Source organism: Elephantulus edwardii, unplaced genomic scaffold (genome assembly GCF_000299155.1).
Source record: "Elephantulus edwardii isolate Elephantulus edwardi_28Jun2011 unplaced genomic scaffold, EleEdw1.0 scaffold00009, whole genome shotgun sequence".
Classification (NCBI taxonomy): domain Eukaryota; kingdom Metazoa; phylum Chordata; class Mammalia; order Macroscelidea; family Macroscelididae; genus Elephantulus; species Elephantulus edwardii.
Window position 1 is genome coordinate 1,989,013 of NW_006399759.1, and position 24,118 is coordinate 2,013,130.

The 24,118-nt window shown below is 41.6% G+C and overlaps 1 protein-coding gene across 1 annotated transcript in view; it reads left to right on the forward strand.

Annotated features, from left to right (window-relative positions):
* ALK (anaplastic lymphoma receptor tyrosine kinase) overlaps positions 1-24,118 on the forward strand; it is a 1,280,998-nt gene that overhangs the window by 328,622 nt on the left and 928,258 nt on the right. Inside the window, exon 2 of the mRNA XM_006880682.1 lies at positions 10,422-10,541. Within this exon, the coding sequence (XP_006880744.1) occupies positions 10,422-10,541 (120 nt within the window). The remainder of the gene's footprint in view (positions 1-10,421; positions 10,542-24,118) is intronic.

The following is a 24,118-nucleotide window of genomic DNA, read 5'->3' on the forward strand; positions in this document are numbered from 1 at the left end:
GCAGACCATAGCCTGAATCATGTGCATTTGTGTACTCTTATACTCAGCACTAAGATAGCTTCATCATGAACATAAAATCTACAAGTAGAGCGCTGAGAAATTCAACACAAACCTAGAAGAGCAAGGCTGAGGGCCAGCAGCTGCGTTGCAGCACAGTTCAACCCAATGCACTGCCTGTCTAAGCTGAGGTTATTTACATGCCAGGTTACAGAAAACCAATGGAGACATCCACTGAGCAGTTCTTTAAGAGGCGAAAAAGAGTCTTTTTTTAAGCCTTCCAAGGAGGTTTATGTCGATCTAGAATGGAAAATCAGTACTTTGAATAGAGTGTAATGTATTTATATATTTGTACATGCCTGGTTAGAACAAGGTCTCTTGTTTATTGGCTAGGGGGGGAAAATGTTTCAGGTAGGCCCAGTCCTGGGGTTATTGGAAATCCATGGTCATTAATCCCCTTCAGTTGATTAGAACCTCTATGATTAGATGCAGTTTTCAGTAGGAAGTCTAGGCAAGTGCTGCTGGAAAAAGAAGAATTTTCCTCTTGTTGTGTCTGAAAAATAAGGAGGGTTGGGCCAAGAAGAGAACAAAGGGACCTGTCACTGTCACTGCAGTAGGACAAACCAAAGGTCATGTGACAATCACAGTGTGAGGAGGGCTCCCGATGAGCAAGGGGTATGTTGTTATTGTTATGTGCTGTCAGGTCACATGTGACTCATAGCGACCCCATGTACAACAGCCCTAAACCCTTCTCTATCCTGTGCCAATCTCAGAGTCTCCAACACACCTATCCTGATTATCCCTGTCACTGAGTCACTCCATCTCATCAAGGGTCTTCCTCTCTTGCACTGTCCCTCCATCCTCCCAAACATGACGTCCCTCTCCAGGGACTGGTACCTCCTTGCAATATGTCCAAAACAAGAGGCATATCTGGGTCAAATGCTTGATGGGGGGAAAAGGAGAGGGGTCAGTTCTAGAAGCATCAGGACAGAGACCTGTTCATTGTTTCTGTAATACAAGAGTCACTGATGCCATCGACAAGTATGGTTGCCATGGTGTAGTGAACTCAGATTTGATTGCATTGGGTTCACAAGGCAGTGGCAGACAGTAGAGACAAGAGCATGAGCAAAGCCTTTAAGAAATGTCATTGTAAATGAATGTAGAGTAAAGAGACATTTGTCTGAAGAAGTCTGTAGGGCTCAAGGAAGGTTTGGTTGTTACAACCAGAGATATTGCATGAATAAATTCCTCAAGAGAGAGGAAATAACATTAGCTTCGAAGATGTTGGCACTATTTAAAGGTTATTTTTGTGTGCCATGGAGTCAGAACCAACCCTTAGCCGACATGCCAGAGGGTTTTCAGAGGCAGTGCATTATATGGAAGGATTGCCCATCCTTCCCTGGCACTTCTGGTTGGATTTTAACTGCTTGCATTTGGGATTGAGGTTCAGCGTTTTACCACTAGACCACCAGAGCTCCCTTATTTAAGTAGTATGAACACCTAATTCATTTTAACAGAGAAATCCCAAACCCATTTCCATTCAATCATTTACAACTCATCTCAACCCTATAGAATAGAGTAGCATGGCCTCAGAGGGTTTAAAAGACTATAATCTTTACTGCATCTGTTAATTGAAACAAGTCAGTTGGTATCCCATCAATTCCTGGAGCCTTATTTTTTGCCAGTCCCTTCAATGCAGCTTCTACTTCTTCTTTCATTGCCTCCTGTTCATATGGTACTTCCTGGAATTTTTCAGTGTCAATCAATTCTTCCTGGTACAGTGATTCTGTGTATTCCCTCCATCTTCTTTTGATGTTTTCTGGGTCATTCAGTATACTGCCCATAGCATCTTTTGATATTGCAACATGAGGCTTTAATTTGTTTTTCAGTTCCTTCATCTTGAGAAATACAGAGTGACTTTTTCCCTTTCTATTCTCCAATTCTAGCTCTCTGCACATTCCATTATAATATTTTGCTTTGTCTTCCCCAACTGCCCTTTGAAATCTTCTGTTCAGTTCTTTCACTTTAACATGTTTACCTTTTGTTTTGGCTTCTCAACTCTCCGGTTGCAATCTTTAGAGTCTCTTTTGACATCTATTTCAGGGTGTGGTTTTTTTTTTCTTCTTTTTCCTCCATTTTTATAACAACCTTTTACTTTCTTCATGGATGATATCCTTAATATTATCTCACAACTCATCTGGTCTTTGATCATTGGCATTCAATGCCTCAAATCTATTCTTAGGATGATATTGTAATTCAGATTGAATTGATTCAAGAGCATATCTTGATTACTGTGGACTTATTTTAATTTTCTTCAGCCTCAATTTGAACTTGCATATGAGTAATTGATGATCTGAACCACAGTTCACCCCTAGCCTAATTCTGACTAGTTATATTGAGCTTCTGCAATGATTTCTTTCACAGATCTAGTCAATCTGATTCCTTTGCAGCCCATTAGGTGAGATCCACATGTAAAGTCATTGGTGTGTCAAATGCCATTTGGGTTACTCAAGGTAGACAGGTTTTGGGGGAGCTCCTTGACTAAGACAGACAGGAAGCAGGATCGGTTATCTTCTTCCTAAATAACAGGCCTTTGAATACTCTATGAGTACTAAAGAAAGGATAGTTATAGCAGCGTAGTGATAAATTCCAGATTGCAAGCCAGTTGAAATGAGGAAAACCAAGCATACTTTAATAACTGGAACATGTAACTTGAATGTTGAAAAACTGGAAATTGTTAAAAATGAAATGGGACCATGAATATCAACATACTAGGCAATACTGAGATGAGAAGGACCACTTTGGCCACTTTGAATCAGACAATCAGATGGTATACTACATAGGGAATGAAAAACGGAGGAAGAATGGTGTTGCATGCACAGTCAAAAGTCAATTTCAAGTTCTAACCTAAAATACAATGTGGTGAGTGATAGGCTAATATTTGTACAAGGAAGACCTTTTAATATGACTATTATTCAAATATATACTCCTATACCTAGAGCCAAAGAGGAAAAAATTGAGAATTTTTACCAACTCTTGTAGTCTAAAATTGACTGGACATGAAATCAAGATGCATTAATGATAACTGATGTGTGGAAGGCCAAAGTGGAAGACAGTGAAGAAAGAATAGTAGTTGGAAACTATGGGTTTAGTGGCAGAAATGAGGCTGAAATAGAATGACTGAATTTTGTATTTGCAATGATTTCTTCATTGCAAATACCTTTTTAAAAAAATGCAAATGATGACAATATTGTCCAAAATATCTTTGAATATTGCATTTCTAATTTCAAATTTGTTTTTCTGTTCGTTCAGCTTGAGAAATACAGAGCAAGTTCTTCCCTTTTTATTCTCCACTTCCAGCTCTCTGCACATTCCATTATAATACTTTTCTTTGTCCTCTTGAGTTGCACTCTGAAATCTGTTGACCTCAATGTCAAGGAAACAAGATTCTCACCACTGGACTGATAGGCAACATCATGATGTATGGATAGGAGATTGAGACTGTCAACAGCTTCATCCTGCTTGTATTCACAATTAACACCATTGGTACCAGCAGTTAGGAAATCAGGAGATACATTGCGCAGGATTGTTAGGGATCTCTCCAAATTATTGAGCAGTAATGATGTCAGTTTGAGGACTAAGATATTTCTGATTCAGACCATTGTCTTTCCAATCACTTGTTATGCATCTGAGAGTTGGACAATGACTAAGGATGACAGAAGAAGAATCGATGCCTTTGAGCTGTGGTGTTGGAGAAGAGTGCTGAACATCCTACTGACAGACAAAAGAACAAATATGTCTCAGAGAGGGTGGAGCCAAGTGCTCTTTGGAGGCAAGAATGAAGAGGCTTTGCTTCACACACTTCTGGCATGTTGCTAGGAGGGACGTAAGGATAGGAAGCGTGGAGGGTCAGCGAAGGAGAGGAAGACCAGGAGAATTGGCACAGTTACTGCTGCTCTAACCTCTTGTGTGTCAGGTAGTGTGAAGATGGCACAGGATACCACAGGGTTCAAATCTATTGTTCATAAGGTTATTGTCATACTTGACTTGATGGCACCTAACAACAACAATCTTTACCGAATCACACTGACACATCGTTCTCCACCAGAGCTACTGGTGGTTCAAAACTCCACCTTTCTGCTTTGTAGCTGAGTAATTAACTATTGCTCCACTTTCCTAAAAGGAAAGAATGTATCAATACTAAAAAAAGGGAAAGAGAGAGAGAGAGAGAGAGAGAGAAGTAGCCTGCATGAAATAAGAACTAATAACATAAGCAGAAGATGTAGAGGAATGAATGAAGTTGGAAGCTTAAAGAGTAGGAGAAAATATGAAGAGAACAGGAGAGTGAGGTGGGTCCCCAGGAATGCAGCAGGATTGCTGAATGGTCCTGGGGGCCCTCAGGAGATCATGAGTTCATAGTGACATTTGTCAGCATCATTGTGTATTTTTCTCTCAGCCTCATTCAGCTGCTGGAGTAGAAAAGGGAGAGATCAGGTCAAAGCCTGCTGGATTCCCCCCCCCCCCCTTTATCCTTACCCATCTCCTATTCTTAGCTTCGCCTATCCTCACCCCATTTATGGTCAAACAATAGAGATGAAAATGCTGGAAAGTAATTTTTTCATTCATTGATTGATAGACAGGTGGATAGATAGATCCTTTCTTTAGGACAGTTGTGAAGAAGGAAGAGGGAAGAAGGATAAGGCGCTGAAGTTGTATGCAGGGGAGTTATTATTGTAGTGGAGCTGGAATCCGAGTTTAAGACGTGAGAAGGAGAATGCACAGTGGAGACAAATAGTAGTCAGAGGGTGGAAAGTGCTTAGAAAATCAATCAAAACAGAACAATCTTACTTGCAGCCAATCAATAAATCCCATAGTCCATCCTTTTTTCATCCTCAGGTGGTCTTTTGGGTGTCATTGGTTTGCCTGGACATCTGGAAGCCCCTCTTCTGTCTTTCCTTTGCCCTTTTTTATTACTTTTCTCCCAGAGTCCATGGTTCATGGACTTGAGCCAGCTGACTTAATTCACAACTTCACTCCACAAATTCCCTGCAGTGAGCCTCTTAAATTCAGATTCCTCACAACCTCCTAAGAGAGCAACAAAAAGACACCCTTTTTCTTGCTTAAATGGTCTGCTTCTCATGGTATCATGCCTGCTTCTGTTTACTCTGGGACACTTCAGTTCCCACGGAGGTGAGAAAAGAGAATGGTAAAAGGTATGAAGCAAACACCTTCTTTGCTCTACTCTTGGTAAATGCAGAAGCACTTTTCTTCCTTGTGATATAAATTTACTGTGAATGCTCATGGCCTTTGACTAGGACTCACTGTAATCCCATTGCTTTGATTTTGGCAAACAACTTCATCATGCAGGATGTGCTTTTTATGGTCTTTAGCTTTCCAAGAGAGAAGGCTCATTTTTTTGTTGATCCCACTGTTACCTCCTATCCTCAACCTTTTTATCATTTGCTCTCTCACCTCCAAGGATGCTCCTCTTAGCCCTGCTTGTATGGAAGACATGCTAGAGTCTCCTGCAAAGATAGAGTAAACCTTCCGATTTCTTCCCACTATTAAACTTGGAAGATGCTAAGTAACTTCCTGGGATTTGTGGATGTTGAGTACTTTAAGTTTGTAACTTTATGGTTAACCTGCAATAGATCCTGACTTAACCATCATTGGCCTTCCTTTTGAATGGTTTCAGATTTTTTGTTTTGTTTTGTTTTTAATCTCTGCCTACGCATATTACTTTGCCCTTATCCATATTAAAAATCATCTTTCCTTCTGTGCCCACGAGTAAGTACTTCCTGTTAGTCTAGTCTCACCCACTAGCTGCTTCATATGGGGGAGAAGGGGAGCTAATACCATTACTCAACTGTAAGGTTATGAAAAATCACATCACTTGGAAACAGGAATATATAGCTTAGAACTGATCTCCTTACACTTCGAAATTGCTGAGATATTGGACCAAGCTGAGGACTAAGAGTTAATGTTAGGTGCTGTCCTGCAGCTTCCAACCCAGCACTGTTGTTGTTGTTGTTATGTGCCGTCGAGTCATTTGCGACTCATAGCAACCCTATGTACAAGAGCCCTAAACGCCACTCTATCCTGTGCCAACCTCTCCGTCTCAAACACACTCATTCCCACCACTCCACTCACAGAATCGATCCATCTCATCAAAGGTCTTCCTCTCCTGCGCCGCCCCTCCACTCTCCCATACATGATGTCTCTCTCCAAGGACCAGTCCCTCCTTGCAACATGCCCAAAGTATGTCAGACGAAGCTTCAGAATCCTTGACTCCAAGGAGCATTCCAGCTTCACCCTCTCCAGGACGAACCTGTTTGTTCTCCTAGCAGTCCATGGTATATTCAATACTCTTCTCCAGCACCACAACTCAAAGGAATCAATTCTCTTTCTATCATCCCTAGTCACTGTCCAACCCTGATGCATAGCATGTAATTGCAAAGACCATAGCCTGGATCAGGTGCACCTTAGTCTCCAGCCTGACATTGTTACTCTTCAGTACCCTTGAGAGGTCCCTTGCAGCTGACTTTCCCAATGCAATTCATCTCCTGATTTCCTGGCTGCTGTTACCAAGAGTGTTGACTGTGGAACCAAGTAAACTAAAACTGTTAACTATCTCAATCTCTTCACCATCCATACTGATGCTGTCATTGACCCAGTGGTGAGAACCTTTGTTTTCTTGATGTTGAGCTTCAATCTATATTGAAGGCTGCAGTCCTTGACCTTCTGCAGCAAGCGTTTCAGGTCCTCCACAGTTTCAGCAATCAGGATTGTGTCATCTGCGTAATGCAGTTTGTTGATGATTCTTCCACCAATCCTGATGCCACATTCCTCCTCGTACAGCCCAGCATCTCAGATGATCTGTTCTGCATACAGATTGAAAAGTTATGGAGACAAAATACATCCTTGACGGACTCCCTTTCTGATTTTGAACCATCCCTGCTCTGTTCTGATGACTGCCTCTTGGCCCAAGTGTAGGTTTCACATTAGCACAATCAAATGTTCTGGGATTCCTGTTCTCACAGTCAACCATAGCTTGTTGTGATCCACACAGTCAAAAGCCTTTGCATCGTTAATGAAGCACAGATACACATTTTTATGGTATTCTCTGCTTTCTGTCAAGATCCATCTAACATTAGCTATAATATCCCTATTACCATGACTTCTTCTAAATCCAGCCTGCACATCTGGCAGTTCTCTGTTGACATATTGTTCCAAACGTTTTAAAATAATTTTCAGCAGAATCTTGCTTGCATGTGATATCAATGATATTCTTTGATAATTGCCACACTCTGTTGGGTCACCTTTCTTTGGAAAGGGAACAAATATGGATCTCTTCCAGTCAGTTGGCCAGCTGGCTGTCCTCCAGATTTCCTGGCACAACTTAGGGAGCACATCCAGGGCAGCATCTGGTTGTTGAAATAAACCAATTGGCATGCTGTCAACTCATGGAGCCTGGTTTTAAACCAATTCTTTCAGAGCAACTTGAACTTCCTCCTTAATCACCATAGGCTCTTGCTCATCTGTTATTTCATGAATTCCTCTGTGTCAGCCAATTCCTTCTGATACAGTGACTCTGTGTACTCCTTCCATCTTCTTTTGATTCTTTCCTGGATCATTTAACATTCTTCCCAAACTATCTTTAAGTATTGCCACCTGTGGCTTGAATTTGTTTTTCAATTCCTTCAGCTTAGGAAACGCTGAACGAGTCTGGCCCTTTTGATTTTCTGACTCCAGCTCTCTGCATATTTCACTATAGTATCTTGCTTTGTCGTCCCAAGCTGCTTTTTGAAATTTTCTGTTCAGCTCTTCGATTTCTTGAATTCTTCTTCCTTTAGCTTTGGCTTCTTGGCACTCTAATGCAATACTCAGTCTCATCTGACATCCATCTTGGTCTTTTCTTCTTCTTCAGCCTTTGTAATGATCTTTTGTAGTCTTCATGGATGATTTTCTTGATTCCTCCCAGAGCTCATTTGGTCTATGCTCATTGGTTCTCAAGGCCTCAAACCTGTTCCTGAGATGGGAATGTCCCTTCTAGAAAGCAGGCCTAGAATCTCCTCCTGTTTGAGTTGCAGAGTCACATGAGTGTGGTCATCTTATCTCCCCCACCCCGACCCCCACCATGACACCTCACTGCAGGGTCTGTAAGTAAAAGGCTCTCATGACTAGTCAATGTGAAGTGTGGTGGTTACTAAAAGGGAGGCGGGAGCAGGGAAACAGCCTGGAGGTGCAGATGGCGCGTGCAATGTGGAAGAAACTGCCATGCAGATGAGCAGGACAAAATGTGTTTGCTGCTACTCCTGCTCTTTTTTCTCTTTTCATTTCTTCTTCCTCCACTTCCTTCTCTACAAAGTCAGTTCAGGTGAATTAACAATCCTTACTGGAGTAGATTGGTTAAGTAGTTGGATTCTAAAAGGAGGGCTGGTTTGTTTGGATTGAGGGTCTAGAAGGTGGGGCTCTGTTGTTTTGATTGAGGGTAGGTTGTGAACTGTTTGGTTGGTTGTTGTTGTTTTTGTGTTTGGTTTTTATTTAAGCCTCTTGTTTAGAGTCAATAGAACCTGTTAGAGGGCCTTTGTATTTAAAATTCGATCGACCTGTGAACCTCAAACCTAGTGTAATTATATTTTGGTTGAGCATACTTCTAAGTGGTATAGCACTGGTCTGTCATTTTGCTGTACTGAGATAACCTATGTTTGCTGTGATGCTGAACACTGTGCCATTGGTGTGTCAAATGCTCTAATGGTTACCCATGGTGGACAGTGTTTGGTGGAGCTCCCAGATTAAGTCAGGTTTGGAACCAGGAGTAGTAGCATCCACTTCCTAAACAACATGCCTCTGAAAACTATATGAACTTAGAGAAACGACAACAGTTATAGAGCAGGGTTCAAGTCTTTTGTACATAGGGTCACTATGAGTCATGCTAGACTAGATGGTAATCAACAACAATAACAACAATTGGAGTAGAAAAGAAGTCTCCCTGGCTGATATAAACTACTAAGTGCTCAACTACTAACCTGAAGGTTGGAGGTTCAAGTTCATCCAAAGGTGTCTCAGTTAGAAAAACCTGGCCATCTGCTTCTGAGCTATTAACTACATCAGCTATTGAAGACCCTGGGGAGGACAGGCCTACTCTACCATGTAGGGGGTCTTCATGAGTCAAGTCAACTCTGTGGCACCTGGTTAGTGGATTAGAGTAGAAAACTAGACCAGCCATGGTATAAAGTTAAGGAAAATGTAATTCCATTTCTGGTTCCATCATTTGTCTGTCTGAGTGTTAATTGTTGTATCTGTACTATGGAGAGAGTGATAGAGATAGTCATTGTGAATGTCAAGCACAACCCCCAGAGGATAAAAATACTGATACGCTGGCGAGACCATGGAAACTGCTGAAGAAATGCCTGCTTGCCTCCTCCTCCTGCCACCCTCAACTCCTTCCACTCAATCTTGATACACTTCTATCTACTGAACAGAACTGATTCTTAAATCCTTACATCTTTAACAGAAAAAGCTTTGCATGCCATAAAATATTCACACATAGAGATTGAGTTGAGGATGTTCTGGGATGCATAAGAGCTTGCTGTATGTGTTTGTTTGATTTGTAGATATATCGTAATTACTTTTCACCACACAAAACCCACTTGAGGTACTGTTAAAGAGAGGAATAATGCTGCTTTTGCTGCTCCCCCCCCATTCTCTCTCTTTCATGCAAATCAGAAGCATTAATTCTTTGTGGCTCCCTGTGCTCTTGGCTATGGGAAAGCCCGTCACCTCGTTTTCCTCCCTCCCCTGAAAATAACATAATTGTCAAGAACTCATAACTTCTGAGTGCAATTTTAGCCCTCTCATTGATAAGGCAATAACCCAAGCAAACAACATTAGATGAAGTTACAAGTCTGAACATAAAGTAGAGATAGAGGCATTATTTGGAGAAGATGAATAGAAGTTCTCTATAAAGTTGCGCAAATTCTTATAGGCAGAATAGATTTTGGATGACGCTATTAAGCCAAGCCATCAAGTAGCCTAGTTTCTTTCCCAGAGAACCTTGGCATCGCCTCGGTGAAAATATTGAAGCTTCTTTGATCTTGCTGATATTCATACAAATTGCGCATTGAGGTCCTGAGGCCAATTCAATCCACTGATGTCTCAGTTTTATTTTGCTACTGCTGATGCTGTTGTTGTGTATCATCAAGTTGGAACTGACCCACTGCTGATGCTCCAGTGAGCATTCCAAGGCAGTAATGATACAGGAGGAGATTGTCCATCTTTCTCTTGCGGAGGAGCTGGTAGGTTCAAGCTGTCCGCCTTCAGTAGACATCACCTGTGGACATTCTTCATAACTGGGGTAGCTAAAAGCTACATCACGAGCACATGGATCAGTATTCTCTTCTTTGTTTTGCTTTTTTGTCCAGGTCACAGCTCCTTAGAGTCACCAACAAGCATGACTTCTCCTTCTCCTGATTCTTTTGCATGGAACCTGACTTGGATAATGAAAGACTCCTTCCCTTTCCTGTCTCACCGTAGCCGATATGGTAAGTCTATTTTTTAAATTTATTGTTATTTACAACAGGCAATTTCCAGCTTATAACCAAGGAAGCTGTGAGTTTAGGTTAGTGATGCATGACTTCCCAAGCATCCCTCAGCTGCTACGTGCACAGGAGGCCTTTGTGTCTTCTCTGTTGCCTGGTGGCGCACAACCCACCAGGACCCAGCCTGGCCCCTTCCAACTGACAGCTTCCTCCTGTGTCCTGCAGGAAGCCAGGGCTTTGTTGCTGCCAGAGCCTAGCCTACCAGCCTTTCTGGTCTATGACATTTTCAACATTTCCATAGCATCCGTCAGGTGTAATGATCAAATGATCATTTTGCCTAAAGCTTTCTATTTCTAGGGTTCTAAGTCACAAATGAGTCTCAAGATATGACTGTGATCTTTTGAGCAGGGATTGTCACTAAGCTAGTCACACATCATCCAGGCTTTCTCAGTGAGTTCCAAAGAATTTGGAAAGTTTCTTTTTAAAATTTTTTAAATTGTGATTTTAATGAAAGTTTACAGAAAAGTTGGATTGTTCATTGTTACACATCCCCCCACCTTTCTGTTGCCTTTAAAAAAAAAGCATTCATTGTTGTTCAAATTCCTCCTTTCCCCTGCCCCAGTCCACTTTGCTACGCAATTCTTATTCTGGACTGTTGTCATACAAATAATGTGTCATCATATATTCTTTTAAAAATGTATTATTATTATTAATTTTAATGATAATTTATAGAGACTTTGGATTTCCATTCATTCATTGTTGCACTTTTCTCCCTGCCCACACCTCTCTCCAGTTCGCTCTTCTCTTTGAAAAGTAAAAGAAAAATTCTTTCATTGTTATACAATCCCTCCCTCCAAGTCCATTCCACTATGCAGCCTTCGCTCTGGACTTCTGTCTTGACAATAATACCTAATCACATATCCCTTTTAAATAGTTCTTTCCCTCATATGTTCAATGCAGTATACATAATTTATCCCATCTTTCTCAGTCTCACCCAACCCCAATGTCAGTCCCAATGTATTTGTCCTTTTGTGACTGAGATATTTCACTCAGCATAATGTTTTCCAGGGTCACCCATTTTGAATAATATTTCATGAGTTCCTTGTTTTTCAATGCAGCGTAGTATTCCATTGTGTGAATATACCACAGCTTCTCTATCCATTCGTTTGTTGATGGGCACTTAGATTGTTTCCAACTCTTTGCTATTATAGTCTTTTTATACAGTTCTTTACTTCATCTGTCCCAATGCAGTGTTCATTATTTATCTCCTCTTTTCTTTGTTTCTTCCAAACTCCATGTCAGTCCTGTTTTATAAAAGTGGTGCTATGCAGTATTCATCCTTTTGTGACTGAGATATTTAACTCAGCATAATGCCCTCCAGGATCATCAATGTTGTGTAATGTTTTATGAGTTCCTTGTTTTTCAATGCTGCTTAATATTGCATTGTGTGAATATACCGTGGTTTTCTACCCATTCATTTGTTGATAGAAAGCGTCTTAAAGGAACTTAGAGATTACTTTAGCTCATGTGATTCTACACCAGTCTTGGCAGTAAGGGAGTCAGGTTGCACTCTGGCTTCACTTATGTAACAACTGAACTTTACAAGGTTGCACAGAGGATTTCCTAACTATTAACCCAGAATTCTTCTCTTAAATACTTTTTCCCTTCAATCTTTTTCTACTTAGGCTGCTACATTCTGTCCAGGGAGCCCTCAGGCTGGCCAGATGCACATGTTGTTGGGTGCTGTGGAGTTCATTTTGACCCATGTTGTTTCTATGTACCATCAAGTTGGAACCCACCCGTGGCTGACCCTCCAGTGAGATTTCAAAGGCAGTGAATCACACAGGAGGTGATGGCCTTCTTTCTCCTGCAGAGCAGCTGGTAGATTCAAACTGCATGCCTTTGGGACATGAGGGCTCCCTGTTCCAACCCACAGCTGACCCTCCAGCAGATTTTTAGAGGCAGTAAATCACATTAGAGGAGATTACTCATCTTTCTCCAATGGAGCAGTTAGTGGCTTCAAACTGCATGCCTTTGGAACTGCAGCATGGATTCCTACCGCTAGCTATTTCTTCTGAGCTGTAGTGATGCTATGTAACAAGACATAACAATCACATAGTGTTTTCTAGACTATAATATGTTAGAGAAGATCAACAGGTGTTTTCTTTCAAGGAGCCACTAGTAGACTCAAACCACACACTGTTCAGTTAGCAGCCCAACTTTAAACCATTTCGCCAGAAGGGAACCTTGTAAGTGGAATCTCCCATTCTCAGTGTTAATCCTAGGGCACTCTAGTGGTTTGGTTCATAGGGTACTGCCCTGCTAACCCAAACCCTCTCTGGCCATTTGAATCCATCTGCTCTTCTGAGGGAGAAAGAGAGGCTATCTCTTCTGGTTTGATTTACAAACTCAAAAACCCGATGGAGGGTCAGCTGTGTGTTGGTTCTGACTCAATAGCATTTAGTTTGTGTTTTCATCCAGACAGCTCACAGGAGCATGGCATCAGCAGAGGAAAGAGCAGGCTTTGGAGGTATTTTTGCAGGAAAGTAGTTTTATTTCTCTTGAACCAATGAGGGCAATTATACAAGCTTGCTTACCACTTTATCCTAGTTTGGACAAAAGTATCACTCAAAGATTTATGGAATGAAGAATGAATGCAGTGGCCTCTGGGGGTGAAACCTTCTCACCAAGCCAGGCTCAATTATTTGTGAAGCAGGCCCAACACTGAGTTCTAGATTGCCCTCTGGCATAATTACTTAATCCTATTGCCAGTCGTTGCTCTTGGGCCTAAGTTACATAAAATGCACGTAACAGAGATCTTCCAGGCACTATAGAAAGACTCCTAGTCCATAGCCTGTCTCCCCTCATCCATAAAGCAGTTAGCCTTAGTTTATATTAACTGTACTTTTATTTCAAACTTTCAAAAGCCCAAAATGCATAGACAGCCCTGGGGCAGTTTAGGATTACAGTATGTGCAGTGATCTCTCCTGCTTCTCTTATGCTCCCTCAGTGGGGGAGGAGGATGAGTAGGCCCGGGAGATCTCAGATAAGAATTACTTCTTGATTTTATTTAAACAAGACATTGAGCATCATCTTATCGTAAGGACATATGTCTATAAATAATTGAAAGCGGATTCTTTGTATTGTTACTGCTTTGTAACCAGATCTATGATACAGCTGGTCTAGGATAACATGTTTGTGTTGGCTCTCAAAGTCACCCTGTATCTCCACAGGATGACAACTTTAATAAAATTCAGAGTGTCCCCCCAAAAGGCAGGTCTATCTCTGGGGTTCTGTGGTGTACAAATCATTTGTTCCCTAGGGAGCAGCAGCCTAAGAGAGATTGCTTTTGGGAAGGAGAAAACCATTGGAGTTTATTAACTCCTTGTTTGACCGTGATAAATTATTCTCTTCCCTGAGCTCATGTCTCTAAATGCAGGTAAAGTGGAATGTCTCCCGGGACAAAGGATGATTTCTAGGATCCCTTTCAGAGTCTCATCATTACTCTTCTTGGCAGGAAAGGGGACTGAATGCATTGGTCAGATACTGCCCAAGTCACAAGTGCTAGCACAGCTGATTCTCACATGCTGTTCCTTGGTTGATTACAATGGTCACTTCAGGGACTTGCCATCTTCCTCCTGCACTTAATCCACCTGATACTAAAACAAACAATACAGCCTTTCTCAATCACTGTATGTCCAGTCCTGAGTCAGGTGTTAGACGTGATGCTAAAACAAATCAGATGTCCCTCTCATTCTACCCTCTCAGACTGGCATAGAGAACTCAAACTCATGGCTGAAAGTCAAGTCCAACTCCTAGAAACCATGTCTGTTACAGAATAGATTGTCCTCCATAGGATTTTCTCACTATAGTCTTCACAAAAGCAGATCTCTAGCTTTTTTAACCCCATAACACTGCTGGGTAAGGTTTGAACCACCAACCTTTAGGTTAATACTTTGGTACAAGCTTTTTGCACCACCCAGGAACTTTTCAGAGCTCACAGGTAATAAATAATTTTGAGATAGACAACTCATGTTCACAGCACCCAGAGTACCACTAAGAGCCAACTACAAAATCGTAGAGGTCCCTCCCCAAACTTATAGCAGGACAAGCTGATGGTAACTCTAAAGTTAAGATTCCTGTTCCCTAACGAAGTGTGTGAGGACTCAGCCCACATGTCTCTGGGAACCAAAGAGGCCATCATCTTCACGGGTGATAAATCCACACCTTTCAACTGCCGTGAAAGACACTTTAAGAAATGTTAACAACTTCATTAATTTTAAGGCCTCCAACTTGGGAAAAGAAATTTGACTGGAAAATTGCTGCCTGCAGGGATAGTTCTTCAGACAGTGGGGAGGAACCAAGCCTCAGCTCGTCTGTGCAGGCCCTTTAGGCCTGGAAAGCCGAGCTTGATGGACTGGCTTACCCTGCCCTCTTGAACGGAGGGCGAGAGAGACAAGAGAATAGGATCATCAGCTGGATCACAGTTACCTTGATGGACAGCAGCAAGATGTCCTCTCAGCCCATCTGTCCAGCCGTGATTTGAGCAAGGCTTTCTTCACACCAGTGTTTTATGAGAAGAGACAAGGGGGAGAGAGGCTAATAAGATTTATTCACCCCCAGCCTATAATTATCTGCTTGAGAAAAAAGTTTGACCTACCTCTTTGAAGGCTCTCTTCTAATTTATGTTGGGGGCTTTCATGTTGTATAAAGTGTGTTTTCTTCACTGGCATTTGGTATCAGACTCCAGCTCTTTCTTGTCTCTTGTCTATAATGACGGGACCGCTAATTTTATCATTGACAAGCCTTGAGTGGCACATTCCTCCCCCAACCTTAAAGCTTTGAAGGAAGGAGACTATCTAAAGAAAGCTGAGTGGGGTTGTTTGGTTTTTGGTTTTTGTTGTGGGGGTTTTTTTCCCTTTTATAAACAGCTTTGACACCTTTAGACTTATTTATAGTCTTGGCTAAAAGATTAGATTCTAACTACCTGCCCAGGAAAAAAAAATCCATTCCACCCATCAACATCTAGTGCTGAGAGATTGGGCCACCAAGGACTTTGAATGGGAATTTTGTATCACCTTGAGTTGTAGAACCACAGGACACACTGTAACCTTCCCAACTTTAATTCCCACTTGCGCATTCTGGCTGGCCATGGGTTTAATAGGATCAACGTTTTAAACAGAATGACCAAAGGGAAAAGGAGAATTTTTTCAAAAGTATGAGATTTTGAAAAACTCTTTCACACTCATACTTTTCATCTGAGCTCTGTTGTATATAATTAAAGTTTCTTTATGTCCAATTTTTAGAGAAATGTAAATGCCTGATCAAAGAAGTTTATTCATGTTCTTTCAAGTTATGGAGCAGGTGAGAAATTTGATTCGACTGACCTCAGAGGTCTTAACTTCAAGTTATATGTTCTCTCAACTACAACACCAAGGTATTTCAGAAATGAACTTTCCTTTCAGCACTTCCCGGGCGTTCTGGGGGCAGAGTATGTAAGAAGTTGTGCTCCCAACTCAAAGACAGGAAATTCTAATCCACCAGCTACTCCTCAGGAGAAAGGTCATTTATAGCCTCTGAGGAAGGTCAGTTCTAAGTACATTTTGAGTTGAAGTCAAGGCAAGCAAGTTTGTCACTTCTTGGGTGACTTGATCTTTATACTAAATGACAAGTTTGATATCAAAGGTCTGAAGTCATTATAGGACCAAGACCGAATGTCCCCAGATTAAGACAATCCCATATGGACTAAGTAACTCACCTGTTTGTACATGTGGATAGGGACAGTCTGCTCTCTTCTGCTCAACTGACTATATGGTCCTCCTCATCTTTCTAGTCTTCCAAGTTCCTCAACATCATGTGGCTCTTAGCTGTTCCTGAGTTGACTTTGACTCCTGATAACCCCACGTACAACAGAACAAGCATTACCTGGTCCTATGCCACCATCATGATATTTTATACATATATTCATTGTTATAGTTATGGTGTATATTGAATGTTTTTCAACCTAGAGGTCTCATCTTCTAGCAATAAAGCAGATATTATTCTGTAGTTATCTGCTGGATTTTCATTGGCTATGGCACATGGGTAAGGAGTTGTGCTGCCAATGAAAAGGTAGGTAGTTCAAATCCAGGGACTGCTCCACAGAGAAAGATAAACAGTCTCCTCTTGTGTGATTTACAGTCTTTGAAAACCTGCTGGGAGATCAGCTATGAGAAGATTCAGACTTGACAGCACACACCAAGATAACATTTTTTTAGAAGTCTAGCACCAGGAGGATTTTTTTGTTTGTTTGTTTTGTCTTTTGGGTTTTTTTGTTTTGTTTTGTTTTTAACTAATGGGCTCAAGTGGGTCAGAGATGGTGAGCATGGCACAGGATAGGGCAGATGCAGGTCTGTTGTTCATAGGATTGCTATGAGTCATATGCAATTTGATGCCACCTAATAACAGCAACAGCACAGTAGTCTGGAGACTGCTAAAACTTGTTTGTTTGGAGTGGCTGATGTTTGAGGACAGAAGGCATCGTGTACACTGCCAAAATACAACACACTGGCAGTGTAGTGGTGATAATGAAATAACCGACTCCTGGAAAACAAAATTTTCTTCCCTTACTCTCAGTACCAGAATACAATAAAGCTATTGGTGAGCTTTAAAAAGGAGTTCCATTAAAGCAGATCCTGCTTTCAAGTGCGTAGGGACTCATCCAATTTAGGAGCTAACACCTTTGGAGAGAAAGAAAAATTAAACTTTTTAATTACCTGCCTTGCCACCTCCACTGCTACCAGCCCTGTTAATATATTAATTTCTTTGATTGAAGACTGAGGTAAACCTAATATATTGCTCCAAAACAGTCAACCTACAACAGACTCAAGAATGGAAAGTAAAAGGCCTTCTAACCCCAGCAGGTTTTGCTTCCTAGCACTGGCAGGAAGTCAGTTTGATCACATTTTTGAAACTACATATTTAATATGGCTGGCTCTGACCAGCCAAGCCAGCCCCCAGGAGCCAGGCATCCATGAAAAATAGCTCCCAGTTCCTCTGTCGTACATTGTCAGGGCTGAAAGCTTTCCTACCAACTTCTTTGCTCCTGAGAGTCTAAACGCCTTTGTGCTCTGCTCCCAACACTGCACCACTGAGTTGAGAGGTCAAGCTCTTGCTTGGTCCAGCCTTCCACATTTTAATCTCCAGTGAACAATTGAGTGCTAAAGAGCACCTGTCCCAGGAGGCACACATGACAGAAAGAGAGCATTGCTCACCTTGAGGGACTTCAGGGGCTCTGAGCTCAATTTGTGAACATTAGTGGCAAAGCAGATTGACTTAGGGACTTCAAGTGCTTGCTAGGGCAATATGACAAGAGAAGGAAAGAAAAGTCATCCAGATTGGAAAAGAGATGGTATGATAGTGTACATAGAAACCCCCAAAGACTCAACAAAGAAAACTGTTAGAGCTAGTATGACAGTTTATTAGTGTGACAGGAGATAAGATCAGTGTCCAAAAATCAGAGGTATTCTTCTACAGTAACAAAGAGAACTCAGAGAAGGAAACCAAGAAAGCAATACCATTTGCAATAACCAACCACAAATTGAGATACTTGAGAGTGAACCTAACTTGAGATAAAAAAGACCTATACAAAGAAAATTATAGAACATTTCTGCAAAACACAATAAAAGACCTAAAGAAATGGAAAAAATGTGTCCTGTTCATAGATAGGAAGACTCAATATTGTAACAACAACAATCCTATCAAAAGCAATCTACATGTTCAATGTAACCCCAATACAGATACCAAATTCATTTTTCAAGGAAATCCAAAGGGAAATTGTCAAGTTTATTTGAAGAGGAAAGAGACCCCCAAATAAGGAAAACACTACTGAGAAACAAAAATGAAGTGGGAGGCATAGCACTCCCTGGCCTCAAATCCTACTATACAGTGGTAGTAACCAAAACAGCATGATAATGGCACATACACTAATGGAAGAGAATTGGGAACCCAGAAATAGACCCAGCTATCTATGGTCAACTGATATTCGACAAGAAAATAAAGCCTATCAAGTGTGGAAATCACAATCTCTTTAACAAATGGTGCTGGAAAAACTGGACAGCTACCTATAGGAAACTGAAATAGAATCCACATCTCATACCATACACAAAAATCACCTCAAGATGGGTAAGGGACTTTAAAGTCCCAAACCATGAAGTTCATAAGAGACAAAATGGGATCAAGCTTAAAAGCCCTAGTCTTCGGTATAAAAGAGACTGCCAAATACAACCAGAAATATACAATCTGAAGATCATAAAATTGATGAATGGGACATTCTAAAGATTAAATCCTGTGTTCATCAAAAACTTTTTCCAACAGGGTGAAAAGAAAACCTACTGACTGGGACAAAACATGTGGCAATATCATCTCAGAACAGAGTCTCGTAATGAAACTTTGTAGAATACTCCTGAGCCTCCACAAGAAAAAGTCTGATAACCCAATTACAAATGGGCAAAAGACATGGAAAAATTTTTCAGAGGAAGATATTCAAAAGGCCAGCAGACATATGAGAACATGCTCCAAATCATTGGCAATAAGAGGGGTGCAAATCAGAACCACAATGAGATATCATCTCACATCAGTAGCAGTGGCAAAGGTTAATGGGATAGCAAGTAATACATTTTGGAGAGGATATGGTGAGATAGGAACTTGGTTACTTTGTTTTTGTGGGCTTCCCCCCCTAATTAAACTTGTTTTATTGGGTCTCAAAATTCTGTGACAAATTTTTGGTAATGTTGTTTCCATTTAAAAAGTACTGATTTTAAAACCTAATAACTTAAAACTGTCACACAGAAAAGAAAACAAATGGTCCACAAAACACTCCTTTTCTTCTGAAGGGTTTACGATGCATTGTTATCATTAACCAGTCTTTTACTATTAAACTGAAATGGCCAATTGAGACAAAAAGTTCTGAGACCATTCTTCCACCACTGACTGGAGTGACGGGTATTATGGGTAATAAACTTATACTTGGACCAGGAGGCAGTCATCAGAACAGAGCAAGGGAACACTGCATGGTTCAAAATTGGGAAGAGCGTACGCCAGGGATGCGTCCTATCTCCATACCTTTTCAACATGTATGCAGAACAGATTATCCGGGAGGCTGGGCTCTATGAGGAGAAATATGGGGTCAAGCTTGGTGGACGATTTATCAACAATCTGCGTTATGCGGATGACACAACCCTGCTTGCTGAAACTGAGGAGGACATGAAGCGCCTGCTGCAGAGTGTCAAGGACTGCAGCCTACAATATGGATTGAGGCTCAATGTCAAGAAGACAAAGATTCTCACCACTGGACCAATTGGCAGCATCAGGATGGATGGTGAAGAGATTGAGATTGTACTCAGCTTTAGTTTGCTTGTCTCCACAGTCAACAGTCTTGGCACCAGCAGCCAGGAAATTAAAAGGCGCATTGCCATGGGAAAGTCTGCTGTTAGGGACCTCTCCAAAGTGCTGAAGAGCGATGCTGTCTCTCTGGAGACTAAGGTGAGTCTGATACAGGCCATGGTTTTTGCAATCACTTGTTATGCATCAGAGGTTGGACAATGGCCAAGGAGGATAGAAGGAGAATTGATGCCTTTGAGCTGTGGTGCTGGAGAAGAGTATTGAGAATACCATGGACTGCTAGGAAAACAAACAGATTTGTCCTGGAAAGGGTTAAACCGGGTGGCTCCTTGGAGGCAAGGATTCTGAGGCTCTATCTAACTTACTTTGGACATGTTGTGAGGAGAGACCGGTCCTTATAATTGGGATGGGAGTGTCAGAGACAGTGCGATTGGCACAGGACAGAGCGGAGTTTAGGGCTGTTGTACATAGGGTTGCTATGAGTCGCAGGCGACTCAGTGGCACATAACAACAACAACAACAATCATTTAGCCTTCTGAGCTTTCTGAGCAGACTTGGTGACCCTGCCAGCTCCAGCAGCCTTCTTGTCCACTGCTTTGATGACACCCACAGCAACAGTCTGCCTTGGGTCTTGGACAGTAAAACGACCCAGAGGAGGGTAATCAGAGAAGCCCTCCACACACATGGGCTTGCCAGGAACAGTATCAACAATGGCTGCATTATCAGACTTCAGGAATTTGGGTCCATCTTCCAGCTTCTTAACAGAATGGCAATCATTCTCCTCTTTGAGCTCAGCAAACTTGCAAGCAACGTGAGCTGTGTGACAATCTGCATAACCCACACTGATTTGGCCAGGATGGTTTAAGATGATCGCCCGAGCAGTGACGCCAGCTGCTTCCATGGGTGGGTAATGTTTGTGTTGCCATATTGAACATCTTCCACAGAGACATTCTTAATGTTGAAGCCAACACTGTCATCAGGCAGAGCTTTACTCAAAGCTTCATGGTGCATTTCAATAGACTTTACTTCAGTAGTCACGTGACTGGGGCAAATGTGACCACCATGCCAGGCTTGAGAACACCAGTCTCCACTCTGCCTACAGAGACAGTACCAGTACCACCAATAGATATCCTCATAGATATCCTGGAGAGGCAGATGCAGGAGCTAATCAGTTGGATGAGATAGTGGCAGGGGCAGTCCAAAGCTCCAAGCACTGTAGTCTGTTACATTTTTGGTGGGGTTGTACAATGGTACAACTACTTTGGGTGACAGTTTGGTCCTTCCTCAAAAAACTGAACATAGAAATCCCCTTATGACACAGCTATTCCATTGCTTGGAATATACCTAAAAAAAAAAAAAAAGAGAACTGAGGCTCAAACAGAGACTTGTACACCAATGTTCACAGCAGCATTATTCACCATCATAAGAACATGGAACCAGCTCAGATATCCGACAACAAACGAATGGATTGAGAAGTTATGGTATATTCATACAATGGAACACTACACAGCATGCAGGAGCAAGGATTTTGTAAATTACTACCTTGCTTGAAAAGAACAGGTTATCCGGGAGGCTTGGCTCTATGAGGAGAAATGTGGCATCAGGATTGGAGGAAGAATCATCACCAATCACCAATGCAGATTGACACAACCTTGCTTGCTGAAACTGAAGAGGACCTGAAGCACTTGTTGTGGAAAGTCAGGGACTGTAGTCTTCAGTATGGATTGAGACTCAATATCAAGAAAACAAAGAATCTCACCACTGGGCCGATTGGCAGCATCATGATGGATGGTGAAGAGATTGAAATTGTTCACAGTTTTGGTTTGCTTGGATCCACAGTCAACACTCTTGGCACCAGCAGCCAGGAAATTAAAAGACATATTGTGATGGGAAAGTCTGTGGTTAGAGATCTCTCTAAAGTGCTGAAGTGCACGGATGTCATCTGGAGACTAAGTTACGCCTGATACATGCCATGGTCTTTGCAGTCATTTGCTATGCATCAGAGAGCTGGACGATGACTAGGGATGATAGAAGGAGAATTGATGCCTTTGAGCTGTGGTGTTGGAGAAGAGTATTGAATATACCATGGACTGCTAGGAAAATAAACAGGTTTTTCCTGGAGAGGGTGAAGTCAGGCTGCTCCTTGGAGGGAAGGATTCTGAAGGTTCGTCTGACCTACTTTGGACATGTTGCAAGGACGTCCTTGGAGAAGGACGTCATACTTGGAAGGGTTAGGGGACAGCGCAGGAGGGGACAACGGTCGATGAGATGGATTGATTCAGTGACTGGGGTAATAATGGCGGCAGATGTGTCGGAGATGGTGAGATTGGCACAGGATAGGGCAGAGTTTAAGATGTTGTACATAGGGTTGCTATGAGTCAGAGGCGACTCGACAGAACATAACAACTACAACAACTACCTAACTTGGGAGGAACTGGAGAGCACTATGCTGAGTGAACTAACACAGTCCCACAAGGATAAATATTGTATAAAACCATTATTGTAGAATGAGTATGAGAATCCAAGGTGGGAGGGAGGTGGAAATAGAGGGATGAGGATAGAGGGGTAGGTTGTTAATCATAGGGTTTCACAATTCGATAGGTGGGTGGAGTGAAGGAAATGGGAAGGATCTTTTGTGAAAACAATGTATTCAAACTTTGTAAATAAATCAGAATATACTTTTAAAAAGTTGTTTTTGGTAGATACTATAGTGTCACTGTCAATTCAGATCTATCCTGTGAACAGTGATCCAAACCTTGCCGTATCCTGGACCATTCTCATGATCTCTGGTATACTTGAGCCCATTGTTATAATAATGGTGTCAGTCCATCTTGATAGAAGTGAAGGACTACTTGATTGTCTTTTCTGGAGAAGAGTTTGAGTTTTTGGATGGAGATACCCTTTACGGAAAGATCGAAGAGGAGAAATGCTTGACAGATAGTCCTATCAACCTTGAAGAAGTTGTAGTTGAAATGCCTTCAGGACATCCAGGAGATGATAAATGACAAGTTTTATAGAGAGGTCTCTAAGGATAAAAATGAGAAAAGAGGCAATTAGAACCCAGAGTGTTGGTTAAAATCTATGACTGGAAGATGAAGACCTAGAGGAATCCCAGGCTGTTGCATTTAAGGGCTAAGTAGCGGAAGAAGATGAAAGCTAATCCAAGAAGGAACTCAAGGAGAAGTAGGAAAACTGTAAGGTGATTTTGCCACAGAAACAAAAGAGAGAAAAAAATTTTTAGAAAAGTAATAATCAACAGTGTTAAATCTATAGAGGGAAAAAAAAGTAGTACCAGGACTATACGCTATAAGACCTTTTATCCGGCTAGTTTGTTTTTCTCAAACTCGTCTCTTCAGGGACTACTTGTGCCATCCTATAGGGTCTAACTAAGTCCTTGCCTTTATTGCAGAGCATTCTAGGCTTCCCTGATACTCCTTGGGATGTTTTGATGGGTTCAGATACTAAGATGTGATTGTACTCCTGCTTGAAATTTCTCCTTTGTACAGAGAATTCTTATATCCTGAGCATCACCAGTTTCCTGAGAACCTCATGGAATTATGTTCATCTCCACAAAACCTGTCTTACTCTTCCTCTTCAACTAGATAACTTGGCTAATTTGTAACTTACCCTGCTGGAAGACAAAGATGTTCAATATTCATTTTATTTTTATGTCTCTTAATTTATCAGAACAAAGCAAAGAGACACTACATGGTTCAAAATCAAGAAGGGGTTCTGTCAGGAATGTATTTTGTCTCCATACCTTTTCAATCTGTGTGCAGAACAAATCATCTGAGACGCTGGGCTGTAACAGGAGGAATGTGACATCAGTATTGGTGGAAGAGTCATCAACAACCTGCGTTATGCAGATGACACAACCCCGATTGCTGAAATTGAGGAGGACCTGAAGCGCTTGCTGCAGAAGGTCAAGGATTGCAGCCTTCAATACAGATTGAAGCTCAGCATCAAGAAAACAAAGATTCTCACCACTGGGTTAATTGGCACCATCAGTATGGATGGTGAAGAGACTGAGTTAGTTAACAGTTTTAGTTTGCTTGGCTCTACAGTCAACACTCTTGGTACCAGCAGCCAGGAAATCAAGAGACAAATTGCATTGGGAAAGTCAGCTGTGAGGGACCTCTCAAGACTACTGAAGAATAACGACATCAGGCTAGAAACTAAGGTGCCCCTGATCTGGGCTA